Source organism: Papilio machaon, chromosome Z (genome assembly GCF_912999745.1).
Source record: "Papilio machaon chromosome Z, ilPapMach1.1, whole genome shotgun sequence".
NCBI classification, from domain to species: domain Eukaryota; kingdom Metazoa; phylum Arthropoda; class Insecta; order Lepidoptera; family Papilionidae; genus Papilio; species Papilio machaon.
In genome coordinates, this window is record NC_060016.1 from 5,171,172 (window position 1) to 5,187,073 (window position 15,902).

The 15,902-nt window shown below is 32.5% G+C and overlaps 1 protein-coding gene across 1 annotated transcript; it reads left to right on the forward strand.

Moving 5' to 3' along the window:
* Positions 1–195: 195 nt before the first annotated feature.
* On the forward strand, positions 196–15,535 carry LOC106717051 (activated Cdc42 kinase-like). The gene is made up of 26 exons (XM_014510737.2): positions 196–425; positions 505–583; positions 2,696–2,876; positions 2,962–3,132; positions 3,743–3,892; positions 4,519–4,667; positions 4,814–4,954; positions 5,369–5,528; positions 6,003–6,134; positions 6,567–6,664; positions 6,738–6,834; positions 7,415–7,633; positions 8,485–8,659; positions 8,762–8,847; positions 9,240–9,350; positions 9,556–9,621; positions 10,033–10,116; positions 11,025–11,059; positions 11,210–11,335; positions 11,716–11,840; positions 11,921–11,976; positions 12,082–12,269; positions 12,559–12,607; positions 12,784–13,186; positions 13,889–14,001; positions 15,332–15,535. Exons 1-26 carry the CDS (start codon positions 422–424, stop codon positions 15,533–15,535), a joined length of 3,402 nt encoding a protein of 1,133 aa, XP_014366223.2. The 5' UTR covers positions 196–421.
* Positions 15,536–15,902: the final 367 nt, after the last annotated feature.

Here is a 15,902-nt window from a genome sequence, read left to right on the forward strand (position 1 = left end):
TAGGGGACAACCTTTGTTCCAAACAAAGCCCAAACCCTGGTACGCAGAAAGGGACAGAAGATAGTTATCCCTGTCTTTGTCACGTCACAGGAATTGGGTATAACTGTATCTCTCTCACTCACGGTATTATTATTACCGTGTCATAGACTTGCTCATCGCAGTCATCGCAGTGTATACCATAGAGAAATTGACGAGTTGATTGTGGATCGGACTGCTCTTTGATGCATTGGTATTGTGTTTGTGGTTTATTTTTATTGTACTGATGGTTGCTTGATCGACGCGACGTTAAATACCGATTTGCTTTTGTAATTTGACTAAACCACATAAGCATAACTTTAGTTTTGTATGTAGTATTTATTATTCAATAAATATACTGCAATAAATTGTGTTGCGTACGTTGCTTAAACTGAAAGTTCTAATTATGGGTGAGTTATTCGTAACAAATTTTATGTTAATATTTCGTAAAATTTTGTATATGTACATAAACATCCTTTTTCGTTTTAGAAAATATAGTCGACGATCAAGAAAATTTGAAAAGATTTCTCCGACAGGCAGATCTCCAACAATACTTTGAGTTGTTCAGGTATTTAAAAATGCATTTATAATCCTTGCATTTCTTATTTTATGTTAGACTGGTACGTTTTTGGTACTAAATTAATTTCAGAAAAAATTTGCACCCTTTCAATTTGTGCTGTATATCTTTGAGGTTGAGGCCTTTACACTATACATTTCTATTCTAAATCTACACAATTCATATTGCGACCCCCTTACTTGATCCAATTAAAATCTCAGATTGTAAACCTAGGAAGATATTTTTAAAAAAGTTTTCTTTTTAAATTATGGATGGATATATAGATATAAGAGTTAATATTGATATTATACCAACCAAACTTTATAGAATATACAAATTACTTCCTTTTTAAATGAATTCACTGCATTTAATCTCAATTATTTATTCATGGTCTGCAGCACTGGCCAAAATGTTTGGATGTGAGCTGCACTTTCTCAATATCCCCATAGCAAACATTTATAACGGAGTGTTACAATTAAATTATGATGTTTAAATAACATTTGATTTTTTGATGGAATATATGTCCTATAAATAAAAGTAACATTTAGTAAGGTGTCTGTTCAGTTCAGTTTCTTAAAGAGACTGGCAACACACTGCTTATGGATAAGTCTTGTGAGCATACAAGTGGTACAAACTCTAGAATTATCTATAAACATTGATTTACATAAAAAGGATGAACACAAAAATACACATAATATTGTTAGGTTATGGGACGAACAACTTATAATATATTATTATTGTTGTTAATATAGTCACATAAAATATTTACATATGGAGTATTTATGTGAGTTAAGAGGGTCTTAAAGTTAGTGGGGCGAGGGATATAATTTGGGAGGTCATCAATTAGGGATGAAGTTCTGTTTGGGCAAGAAAAAAATATATGATTCACTGTTCCTTGGTCTAATGTGCATTCACATTGCAAGCTATCCTTAACACTGATTTTGGCTAAGACAACTGGAGTGCACACATAGTCTAATCATAGTCGACAGATTGTCGACGTGGTCTGCTTATTTGCATCAGGGAACCTAAAGAACCATGGCCTCACTGGTATGGATTCTTGTATGTCTGCAAAGTATTTACCTTTGCTAATAGAAGTCTCGGACCACAAAGATTTCCAGCTAGACAAAAGATGTTCCTTAGCCAAGGACACCAGGTCATGACGGTGTAGTTTGTGGTGACTCATTGAGCCACAAAATTTGGCTTCTTTAGCTAGATGGTGAGCTGACTCATTGCCCTGGATCCCAGAATGACCTGGAATCCACACAAGAGTGACCTGGAGACCTTGCAGGGAACATCTGTACAAAATGTTTTTAATTTCCATAATATAAGGTAATCTTGATTTACTTCTAAATTGATTTCATACAATTGCGTCCAAACAGCTTTTAGAATCTGACCGACTCTGCAGTAAATACCGATGATAAGGAGCAAAGATTAAAATTTAATATTATAAGGTGTCTGTTGTTGCTAGTTTTAATATTTTATGTGACAGTTTATTTCACATGAAAGTGAAATAAGCAAATAAGGTTAGGCAAATATTTTCCTTAAACAAAAAATAGGTACATTTTGCAAAATTTTCTTTTTTTAAAGAGGCTTAAAATTCGATATGTTACACCTAAACATGAAGGTACCTTATTACGAGTACAAGTTAGTTAATTAAATTTATAGTGTCTATTTGTCTTACCAAAATGAACTCAACTAATAGGTTAAGTCAACCAGTTGTCCACTTCTGTTGCTATAACATTAGCTATCCACTTTCTCTTCATGTTATCATAATTTTCACCCATTTAACTAGTGACTCAGCAACACGAAGTGAACCTTTGCATCCAACAATTACAAACGAAAAATCTGCAATTTTTATGATGGGAAATCACAAAAATCTACTAACTTACAACAAATTTTATATATGTAATACAATGGGCGCCATGTACAATTTTCAATGGCTGTTTGATTATCTTTACAAGATTTAGCATTCCTTTGGGCTGGGATTTAGATGCTTTTCTGTGAATGCTGCTGCTCAGAAAATGTACAGGCTCAAAACATGAATAAAATAACATATGTGCCACATGCATCACTCATCTCTCTCTCCTCTGTGTCTATTGTTTAACATCTAATTTTTTTTTTTAGAGATATTCTTAAGGTGACCAAACTTTCACAGTTAAAGTATGTTATAAAGGGTGATTTACATCAAATTGGACTTTCAAAACCTGAACAGAGACGATACAGGAAACTCTATAACAAATATTTTCCAAATCCGTATTTGAATAAACTCAAACAACTTCTAACTGCTAGCAGAAGAAATGAACCGGTAAGTTTGTAATGTTTTTAATGGATCAGACAGTAATATGTTTAACAACAACTTTGAATGGGAAAAATCTCCTTTTATTTTACAGATTACTCTTGGTCATAGTTCTATTCCTATTGACTTTCAACCATTCCCAGAAAATGTTAAAGTACCTACCAAACATATAATATCCATTGAAGATATAAATATCAATAAAGAGCTAGGTACAGGACAGTTTGGAGTGGTGCAACAGGGTACTTGGACCACAGGCAATCAAAGAGTAAGTATATATATATATATATAAAAGAAATTAGTTTTCGTTATACTTTTTGTAGCTCGGGAACCACTTGATCAATTTGGCTGAAAATTGGTTGGAGGTAGCTTAGCAATAATTTTGCACTAATCACTATCTTTTAATCCTTAAGTTCTTAAGAAACAATTATAATACATTGCCTGAGGCAGGTGGCCGGCCGTAATAATTAAGTCAAAACAATAAGGTTTGCAACCCCACGTGAGTAGGTTAAGACCAAGGAGATGATGACATTGCCTGGTCTTGATACACTTTATACCAGAGTTAAGGCATGCCACGCACCCACATCAAGAGAAAATATAATTTTCCTGATTATTAATAAAAATCATGTTTCACTGGCCTCTCTAAAATGGTGTCAATGATAAACTAAGTATTAGTAACAGAAAAGATTTGATTGCTTGTTCTGGAATTGCTAACTATTGATTTTTTTATATATCTTCTTTCCTGTGGAGTTCTTCTAACCAAGAATAACCTTAGCTATATCATAATGAAGGAAACTAGTTATTTAATTATTTTTTTAATATTGATGTAGCCATGTTTGGCAATGCCATGCTTACCTTGAATTGTTTAAATATTTCAGCTGCAAGTAGCTATAAAATGCTTAGGACATGAACGCATGACCTCAAATTCATCAGAATTCTTAAAAGAAGCTGCCGTAATGCACAGTATTGAGCATCCTAACATTGTCAGGTTGTATGGTGTCGTGTTACACTTGGATTCCTTGATGTTGGTAAGTCATATTTTAAGTTTTCCTTGCTGAATGTATATTGATGAACTTTGAATAATACAATGTTGTTTTGCACGGGTCATAATATATTCCACTTTGAAAGCTTCAAAGGTATACCGCATATATGAAATTTGATCTTTATATTGCGATGCAATTGTATGACGTAAGAGGTTTTATGTCTTACGCTGTCTGTCGCTATGAGAATAAATTACGTATACATAAATTTTCCGTTGGTTTCTGAAACAAATATTACTGTATAACACATATCGCCATCCCAGCCATTTTCTTTTAAAAAACAGAGATAACAATATGTTTTAAATGGGAATTTTGGTTTCGGAAACCTATAGCTATAATGTTAATAGCATTTTAAATTGACTTGGATGCTAAACATCAACCTTTTCTTTTTTCATTTAGTTAAGAAGGCGATGATTTCGCTCCCACCTATTTGATATATAAAATTGCAAACACAATTGTACCTAAGTAAATATAAGAACCATACTTGAAAAATAATACTTCATGTATTAATTGCTCATGTTGTAGAGTGTTTTACTGAAGGTTACGTTACAAATCAATTACTTTTGCTAATTTACTAAAAAGTTGGAGTTGTAAGTGAAGACTTTCGCTTTCAGGTGACAGAGTTGGCTCCACTCCGTTCACTTCTCGAGTGCCTACGCGAGGTGTCGCTTCGAGCAAGCTTTCCCGTATCGAACCTTTGTGAGTTCGCACAACAAATCTGTGATGGCATGACTTATTTAGAAAACAAAAGACTGATTCATAGGTTGGTGTTTATTTTATCATAATAATTATTTTTTACTCCTATGGCCGTTTCGGTCGAAGATTAATCTTCTGGTCAAATAAGTTTGATCGCTAATAGTTAATAATAATTGATATACAACAATTGATATTTTTTAAATTTTATTTCAGGGACTTAGCAGCAAGGAATATCTTAGTATTTAGCAAATATAGAGTAAAAATCTCGGATTTCGGCTTATCGCGTGCATTGAGCGTAGGCAAGGATTATTACCAAACGAATTACAATGTGAATCTCAAATTACCGGTTGCATGGTTAGTATATATTCTACTTTTCAGCCATAACGCCCACTGCTGGGCATAGGCCTGCCCCAGAGATCCCCACGATGATGGATCATGTGCAATCCGTATCCAGGATACTTCAGCAACCTTGACCAGATCATCAGTCCATCTTGTGGGAGGCCTACCCACGCTGCATCGACCTGTACGTGGCTGCAATTCCAGTACTACTAGTAGTAACGGAATGGCGGCAATATTACTGTAATAAATTTATAAAGAAAAACTTTTTCATCTATTTTGCAAGGAATCATTTATAGATTATGTGATCTCAGTGCCATATAATAAAATAATATTAAGTTAATTTTCAATATAATGATGCGCAAAATAATTTGAAAATATTTGGAACTATGTCAAATAACAATATGTAAATACCTCATTATTAATTTTTAGGTGTGCACCAGAATGCATTTTATATTTACGTTTTACATCGGCAAGCGATGTTTGGGCGTTCGGAGTTTGCCTTTGGGAGATGTTTACTTATGGTTTCCAGCCGTGGGCAGCTTTCTCAGGACATCAGATCCTAGAAGCAATAGATGAACCAAATTATCAAGTAAGTTTGTATGCACTGCTTCCACTACCAAATCAATTATAAATATATGTATAAAAAAGAAACAGATGAAATTAGTGAAATTTCGTCTTGGACCTCATTTTGCTTTTCCGGCAAATTTCTTAAAACATGTTTTTCTTAATTGACTTCTCAAAAACAAAACAAGCACATCCAATTAAATAAAATACTTATTGGTTGTAAACATAATTACAAAACACTAGCTGTCTGTAATAAGTAGCCTTTGTTCTATATCTGTGACAAATTTTATCAAGATCCGTTAAACCGTTCCGTAGATATCTTCAAACAAACATTCATCTAACCATCTAAAATGTCGCATATATAATATTAAGTAAGATTTGTTGAATATTGTAGAAAATATCTGATATTACCGGTTTTGGACTTACATGAATTTTTTTTGTGTTTGTAGTCATTTCATATATGTTGCTTATTATGTTTGACATGTTCGTTTTCTTTCAGAGATTGGAAAGGCCCGAATGTTGCCCCGATGACTATTATTCCGTGATGTTAGAATGTTGGGCCCATGATCCAAACTCTAGACCCAAGTTCAAAGAATTGAAGCCAAAGCTACGTGAAATACAACCAATCCAGGTTTGTATATAATGTTTTTTATAACTCACTACATACAAATGTTTTTGAATGAGTGTTTTGGCAGTGGAAATTCAGGTAATTGTAATTTTAATGCTCCTTTGAATTGCTGTTTCGTATTTTAATCTTACTAATATTATAACGCGATTGTTTGGATGTATGGATGGATGGATGTTTTTTAGAAGATACCTCCAGAACGGTTGCATGGATTTGAATAAAATAAGGTATGGTTGTAGAACACTGTCTGGAAGAACACATACTTACTAAATTTTTTTTTTAATTCCAAGCTGACAAAATGGCGAGTAACTATTACATAAATACGGAAAGATGTACATCATATGTATTTTTAAATATGAATAAAACATTAATTAGACTTTGACAGTATTAAAAGATATAAAATTCTGTAAAGTTTTGAAATGTTTATATTTATTTCAGGTTCAAGCAATCACAGATTTTCATGAACCACAAGATGGCAGACGGAGTAATTTTCTTGAATATAAAGCTGGTCAAGTAATAACAGTACTTGGAAAAGAGTAAGAACAATGCTAAAGATGTATAGTTTATTATTGTGGATAGTTTGTTTTATATTTAAACTTTTTCTATTAGGAATTTCACAAAGTCTTCATTGTGGTATGGGGTATTACCTGGAGGTACCTGTGGTGTATTTGACCCCAATGAGACAGAGCCATTTATTCAACCAGAGGTATGTTGGCAACATTTTATATATTTGGTGCTTTAAATGTTTGTTTTTTATGTTTTGTTTATTATTTCTCTTTTGACTAGTTTGTGTTTAATGCTAAATATTGCTGGGCTTTTGCAAACCTATTGACTTTATTCATACTATCTCTGTATGTTTTTTCTTAATAAATCTAACAATTTGTTAATATTTCTACGTCACAACAAATAGAAATATTTAAACTTATCTTGAAAAGTTTATTAACAATGAAATAGAATTTAAAATTAAGAAACCAATGCTTCTTAATCCTTTGGATCAAATTATAATTAAATAGAAATTTTATTATTAAACTAAACTAAACTTATCCATATTAGGCTTTATTATTTCATTAAAAAAAGTATGAAATCTAATTTCTTGTGGTATACTAAAAACAGCTGTATTAAATTTAACGTACCAATAATGTTTGCTTAGATATTGAGGCAAAATTTTAAAAGACACTAAGAATTTGTAAGCCATGGGTGCTTATTCTATTCACTATGTGACTAACATATTCCTGATACATTTGTGTCACTTGACGACACATAACCACAGTTTTCCGTACACTTAGCAAGCTTTGCCTGGTTCAATGTCACCGCATCAGTCACGAAACGCAACGCGAACGTCCGCCATATCTCGTTCTGACGTCAAACGTCACACGTATACCGGCAAGAGAACGATACATCGTAGCATGATATCCAGTCCTCAAGGTGACATGAAGCACACAGGACACGTCGGTTTGGATGGCGCTTTCTTCGGCGATATAGCATTTCTCGACCCAGCAGCTTGTGTGAGTATAACGCACAATTATGTCACTCGCCATTTGGTCTTCAAAGCTTTATTTAGAATCCGTATTAGGGACATAATCCTCTAGATGACACAATGATCAAGAGTGGAAGTAGTATTTAATATACCAAAGACATTTTATTTACATACAAAGTACTCTGCGGCTTGTAGTCATAGCAACGACTTCCATCAAATTTCACTCAAATTCAAAGACAAGTTATTTTTTTTTAAGACAGGAGGCCTAATTTTTGTCCTCTTTCCCTTCCCATCCTTTTCTTTATAAGAAAGGATGGGAAGGGGAAGTGGATTTGGCGAAAGAGGGGACGCATAGGAAGGAGAAATATCCTCTTTTTGTGAGTCCCCTTCTCCGTTAATTAAAGGTAGGCAACGCATATGCATTTGCGGATGCCTATGGGCAACGTTCGTCTCGCTATTGTGGCGAATCCAGGTGGCCGTTTGCTCGTTTGCCACCTTATAATATAAAAAAAAAATAATAGTTCAAAAATTATTTATAACAAAAGATGAATAAGGAATACATTTTTATTTATTTTTTGACGTATAAGAAATTTGATATACGACAGACCACTCTTGACGCTAGCGCCACCTACTTAGATCTTTCAGTTTTCTCCCACATGTTTTGTTTGGGTAATAAGGCTGGCAAAGCTTCTGCGGTTCCTCTTCTGTTTCTGATGTCTATTGGCGTCGGGTCAATTAATATTGCCCTCAATGGCTACTCATATGCTCCCTTCTCTTGTAAAAACATAATGAAATGTTAATAATCATTTATTGAATTGTATAAAACAAATTTCATGTCCTCATTTAATGTTGGTTTTTTATTTTAAACTTTCCTTTCAGACATCCCGTCAAGTGGTTACACAGTACAAACCATCGGACGATTTAGAACAAGTGCCACTTTTAAATCCCAACTCACCATCTCATTTATCTGGAGCAATGTGTATGCCACCTTATCCTATTTTAAAAGCCACGTATACAGAATCGAAAACCGATCGTGACGAAGTTGATTTGTCGTGTAAGTTCTACAAATACTTTGAAAACTCTTAGAAATAATCGTATTTATCTAATTTTAATTAAATATATAAGTGATTTAATTTGTATGTTAATTTCTTTTCAGACACGGATAAGAAGCTCAAAAGTCCCAAAAAGAACAAACTTAAAACACTTTCTGAACCATCTACAAGCAAGAGTATTTTAAATAAGGTAAAACAATAACTTTATTTTTTATTATTGATCCTATTTCAATTTTGTCTTCCTCATAGATACATATTAGTATTTATATTTACTGTTCATATTAAAATATTATTAATTGATATTCTTTAAAGTTAAATTAGTACCCTTTTTCATATTCATCTACTTTTTCTCTCAGAACTTTGTTCTAAATTTCAACCAGATCCGTTCAGTCCTTTTAGAATTATTAACCAACCAAACCTCATTTGTAATGAAAACTAGACGAAAGGTGTTCAATTAAACCAAAGTTTCTCAAAGGAGGCCGTTAAGGGGCCTAGAAAAAATGGGGGGCGAAAAAATAGTTGATTTTTAAAGGGGGCGGTATAATAAATAAGTTTGAAAATCACTGAATTAAACGTATACAGGTCAAAAGTGCATCACTGGGGCGTTACCAGAAGAACGAGGATGTCCAGCCAGTGTGCACTTGTTCCGGTGGTGAGGTTCACGAGTACCACGAGATATCTGACACTGACACTGTAAGAATATTTATTTATAACACAATTATATTAATTATTACTTAAACATGCTTTAGTCTAAGTTTATCTTGCCATACTTATGGGGTTTTTCCCATTAGATTTGCATTAAAAAATCTAAATAAAGTTAATACATATGTTACTATGTTATTCTTTTAATTTCATGTATGTATGATGACCATATAGTTATAAATTTTATTTTTTATAGGAAGGTACAGCGGCGGAATTGATCAAATGCGATAATTCAGCAATACCCGATAGTCCTGGCATTCCGGTACAGTTATTTTATTTTATTACTACTATTAAGTAGATTTTGTAATTTATTTAAGTTTTAGTAATTAATTAATACAATACTTTGATTACGTATATCTTGCATTTCCTCATACATTGATCTTATCATTTCCTAATTCGGACGGAGTCGCGGGTGACAGCTAGTAAATCTATATATATAAAAGAAAGTCGTGTTAGTTACACTATTTATAACTCAAGAACGGCTGAATCGATTTGACTGAAAATTGGTGGGCAGGTAGCTTAGAACCAGGAAACGGACATAGGATAATTTTTACCCCGTTTTCTATTTTTTGTTCCGCGCGGACGGAGTCGCGGGTAAAAGCTAGTAAATTATTTATAGAAATTGGATGTAATGTTGAAAATTTAATAAAATGTTAATTTTTTCTTAATCCAGAAAAGCTGCAATGATTTTGGGCAGAGTTTGCTCGATGAGATGGAATATATGTTCCGGAACCTCGACACCAGAAAACGAGAAGACGTACGTATTTTCTTCCAAACATAATATGATTTAGACCAGGGATCTCTAAACTATTTTGTACAAGTGACCCCTTTTTCCAAAAGGAACTGTTACCTCAGAACCCCCCATGGCGAAATACCTACTTTTAAGATCAATTATTATTTATTATTATTATTTTTCATTCTGACTTAGGTTATTCAATTCATTATTCAGGTTGCAAATGTTTGCAGAATTTCGGGTAAGACTTAGGTCTTATAATGTGAGTTTTATATTTTTAAACATATATTTAGATTATTCAACATCAATTAAATATCAAGTATGTACTTTTGTAATGTAATGACAATCATAAATATAATAAACAAACAAATAGAATAACTTAACTTCATTAACTTGATTTTATATGTTGATGTTGAATTGTTTCATATTGTATTGTCTCATTCATTCTTTGAAGTCATAAGTACTTTTATTTAAGTAATTTCTTGTGTTATAGACTTATAGTTAAATGTCATTTAGATTACTATAGAGCACTTACTGTATATGTAATTTGTTAAAACTTATTCTACGTGTAAAAGAAATTTTAATAAACTAAATTGATTTTTTAATAAAATTTTAATCATCATCACTTTTAGTAAATAATTACTTTCAGTAAATTTAAATTGTATAGTGAATATTTAAAATAGACAATGAAATTCTGGTCATAATAAATTTTATGAGAACAATAAAGCATATATTCCTAACATATGTGATTTAACGTAAAAGTGTGTTCGTGTTAGTAACAAGATATGTGTCACGACCTTGTATAATGCAATTTTTAGTTTATTGTATATAAAATAGTGCTAATAGAATTCATTTTTTGTTGAATTAAAAAATATATTTTTTAATGTTTTAGATTTTATACTTCTAATGATCACTCTTATATATTTTTACAGGGGATTGGTAAAAATTTTGATAACGACAACTCAAGGTACGTTTAATTTTATATTTGTTAAATATAACATTGTTTTATATACTTATATTATTTTTTTAAAGCTACGAAAGTATATACAAATGACCTTATTTATTTATTTTAATATTTCACTGTAATTCTTTAAGTACTTTGTAACTGTTTGTCCAGACCTCACACGCTTAGCAAAGCGGATAGGAAAAAGGGAAGCAATACAGGAACCATGAAACTGATGTCAGCACACGACGAGAGAACACTGGATACAGCGGTAGCACTTGCCAATGAGATAACTACCAAGTTAGTAAAGATTTTAATTTTATACATTATTACGCATCAATTTTTTTGACATTTCAAAGTCAGCTGTGCAGCGTCCTCTCTCCATATCCCTTTACTGTTACAAATTGTATTGTTTTCTGAGCAGCGAGTTGTACGATATTTCGACAAGTCGAATTTTGATTTCTCATTCAATTGAAGAAAATATCTTAACAATATAAAGCAAATTATAATCTGTCATAGGATCTCACATGCCGAGGCATCTTTTTGTTAATTATACTTTACTTATTGTGGAATAATGTCAGTAATGTTTCTGTTTATTTTTTATAAAACATAAAGGGGATGACAATATGTTTTCATACAAGTGTTTGGACAGTGGAAACAGCTACATGTTTCATTTACAGATCTATGAATGACCTTGACGGTGACCAGAGGGTGCCGAGCTCACCCAATGATCGTTCTAAGTTCCATTTCAAATTTCCTCTAGTATCGCTACACCAAAGTGCCGGTCATGACACCGAAGCCGCAGGTAAGTTAAGTAGTTTTTTTTTTATTTTACGCATAGAGAATCCGTGGCACTGAAAGTATTAAGGAGTTTATTTTTTTCAGGTAAACATGAAAGGCGAAATTTCAGCGAAGAAGCAAAAAGCGTACCGGATCTTCAAGTAAGTAATATAAATAAAAAAATGTTCCTGAAATTATTACATACATTGAATCTGTAATACAATCGAAATTTTTAATTTTAAATCACATTTTTGTATTTATAACAGTCGACGATAACTGCGGAAAGTAAACTCGCTTATACGAGTCTGATTGAGGATCCAATGCCATCTACTTCCCTTATTTCTCACATGGAGATAAGCCACAAACCTGCCACAATACCAAAGCCCGCGCCACGTTTTAAAGAACCTCGCGCAAATTTTCTGTCTCTGCAAAAACAACTGTCAACTAACAATCGGTAAGTTGTACTGTAAATTATGTATTTACGTTTAGTATTGAAGTTTTTGTCATCGCAAATTGTTTTGTAATACGCAAATACACCTACGTATGGCAGGATATTATAAACTTATAAAAACTTACTAATCAAATTGCATAAAAAATAAAATAGTCCTAGATCAAGGTCTTAATAGTTCATACAAACTAATAGTTTCAGTTTTTTTTCAGAGAAAATGAGAGAAATATATGTTTGTCCTAAATTGTTTCAGCATCTGAAACTTGTAATAATAATTACCAATTTAATATTTCAGACCGTCTTCATCAAGAGAAGCTATGGAGCAGCAATTGCATACTAATCATGTAAGTTTTAAGATGTCACACTGGAACCTATTTCAAATTGTAATACAGCATTGATTTAATTGTTGGAATGGAATAATGTAAACTGGTCATTTATTCTGTGGAATATATCTTTCAATAATAAAAAATACACGCTACAATATTTGTAATTCTTAAAACAAGTTTATGTTTATTTTTAGAATATAAATGAATTGCCCCTTCCACCGAGAAGTACGAAACCTAAATTGATCGACAAACCTAGACACATAAGGAAGTATCCTTTGAAATTGCCCAACGCAAACCCAAACCCAGAGGTTGTTCCTAAAACTGTCAACAACGATCAAGATAATCGGGTTATTATATACCAGAATGCTGTAACTTGTACAATGAAACAAAGAAATGGACAGAAAGATAACGGCCAAAAGATTTATAACCAAGGAGTTGATGTTTTCGATGGTCCTTCGACAGCCAATGTGGATACAAATCCATTTACTAATACAACAGTACAACACCACCTGAATCCGTTTAACTCCCCCCTGGATGCAACGGATACTGAAGAAGTATGCACGTGTGATCAGATAGAAAGGAACTCTCTTGTCAAAGGTATTTTAGAATTAGGGTTCTTTTCACAGCCGCAAAAAATCTGGTTTTTACGATTAGATTACTGTGAATAAGTGTGAATCCAATTGACAATGATGTTTTTCTCGCTTATAGATGTTTCTCTTGTCCTCGAATTTCTCGCTTACGAAACGGATAATGACTCATTAATAGGAGGCTCTCGTTCATCCATGTTCGACTATATGTAGATTTAGAAAAATTAACCTAATCTATATGTCGAAAAGTAATTTTTATTTTATGTTTTAATTTTATTAATGTATAAACCTATGACAACTTCAGAAATTTCTAAAAAAAATGTTATTCAAAATGTGATCAATGGTTTTAGGAACATTTGAGGGAAAACAAACAAACATTAATCTTTATTTATACACATATCGACGTTGGAAAGCATAAATGCTGTAACCCTTGAAATCACGAATATGTTTTTCACACGTTAATAATTTCAACCATTATCAAACGATAATGATTTTATTATAGGTTAGCACAAACTACACAACATTGCTAAATACCGCAGGCTTGTAGGCGTATCAGCTCACGAGTTATCATTTTTTGGCTCTCCTATAAAGTTCATACTTTCGGGGTTACAGCGTTTACGCTTTCCAGCGTCAATATATATATTTATATTAAAGAAATCGTGTAATAATATATATTTAATTTTATTTGTATATACTTATAATTTTATTATAGATTATGTATCCGTTGAAGACTTACTTGAGTTTGCGGACCAGAAGCCATGCGGTCGACAGCGCGGCGTTGAGTCCGATGAAGTTCGGATCATGAACAAGGTGCTAAAACAACAGGTAATATTGGACTTTATCAATTTATCAAGTGTACACACCCTTTACTACATTGGTTGTATTGAATGTTGGTGAAATATATCGAATAAAAATTATTTAACTTTTAAATTTAAAGTATGAAATTCTGGATTAAGAAAAAAATAAATTAAAGTCTTCGATTAATTATATTCCAATTTATATAATTATTTTGTTACTTTTTCCTACAAAGTGAAAGGTCGCGGAATCATAAAATTACTGTAAATAAGTAATGAAGAGACAGGCAATATATTATACAGTATAATAATTATTATAATATTATTAGCGCTAATGCAATACTGTATTTTGTTGGACCTATTGGAACTTGCCCTATTTAGTTGATAAGATAATACGACAGCCCTTGACCCAAAAGTATAGACAGAGATAACTGAATTCGATTTGGCAACATTCCGAGATATATTTGCGACATCCACATTTGTTAAACCTAAATATTTGTCAATTATAAGTTTTCTTAATAACGCCTGTGTAAATTTATTAATATTTTTAGTATGCATGCACTAATAAAAAGAATGAATTTGGGCGTCAATGGATAAGGTAAAAAAAAAAATTAAGAAAAAGAAATCAAGTCACGTTTTTGACACCAACAATGGTTTCAACTCTACTTAAAATAGGTAGTGAATAAATAACTCAAGATTAGTATGAAATTTACAATTAAAATCTAGATTTGATAACTCATTAGTTAGAAAGTAATGATATTGGATCTGTATTGTCTACTAAATTAGTGGAAGATCTAAGAAAGTACAAATGGCTTGTGAAAGAGGATATACGAGAGAAGGTATTGATTTCAGATATGACATCTGATAGAAATGTCTGGAACAGTAGTACATACTGTAGCCAAACTCCGTAGACAAAAGTAGGTTGAGGATTACATTCTAGAATTAAACATGTTTCAAAAAGTAAACACGCATATTTAAAATGTGTGAATCTATTTAAAAATACGCTAGCATTCTTCTACTTCAGTATAAAGTGTGTCACCAACAACGAATAATCGGAAATGTCAGTCCTATAATGAATTGTGTCACGTCTCTAGAAATATGTCAAGATGACGTACGTAAAAACTTACATATTTTATTATACATTTTAAATAAGTATGTCAACGGTACTTCTATATAATAGCTCACCATAGTTCTACTACTTCAGGGTACTTCAGATCCGTACAGTCGTTTTGTACTTAAGTCAAAACAAACATCCATACATCCATCCATCCAAACATTCATAATATTAGTAAAACTATATAACATTAAATCTAAAGTTAATCGACACAAATTTATTTATAAGTCGAACATTTTGACCACAGACAACGCCGGAGGAATGCCTCGAAGCTCTTGAGCTGAGCGACTGGAATGTGCACCAAGCCATCAAAGTTATAATGGTCAAGCTATCTGTGAACACGTCGCAAGTGACCCTTGAGGACTGTATGAGGGGACTCGCGCACGCTGCCGGAGACATAGTGAAAGCTTCCGCTGCCATTGTCACATATTTAAATGAGATAACACAATAAATGCTAAAATAAATTTTGAGTTTCATTTTGTCTGAGAGGGTTTGGTAGCGTGAGATTATTAACGAGAGAAGACAAACCAATACACACTAGATCAAATTATTTTAAATAGAATTAGGTTACGGATTACAAAATACAGCTAGTATTAGTCGATCGCGAGTCCGTGTACTACACTACCAGACTATGTTGTACATCTATGGCAAATTTCATCGTGTTTTTTTACAGCCGTTTTAGAGATATCTTCTAACAAACATCCATCCATCTAAACATTCCCATTTATAATACTAGTAAGATAAGGTCATGGGTTCGAACCCCTTGTTTGTTATAACGAATTAGTATTATTATTAGTCATATGGGTTGTATAAAACTG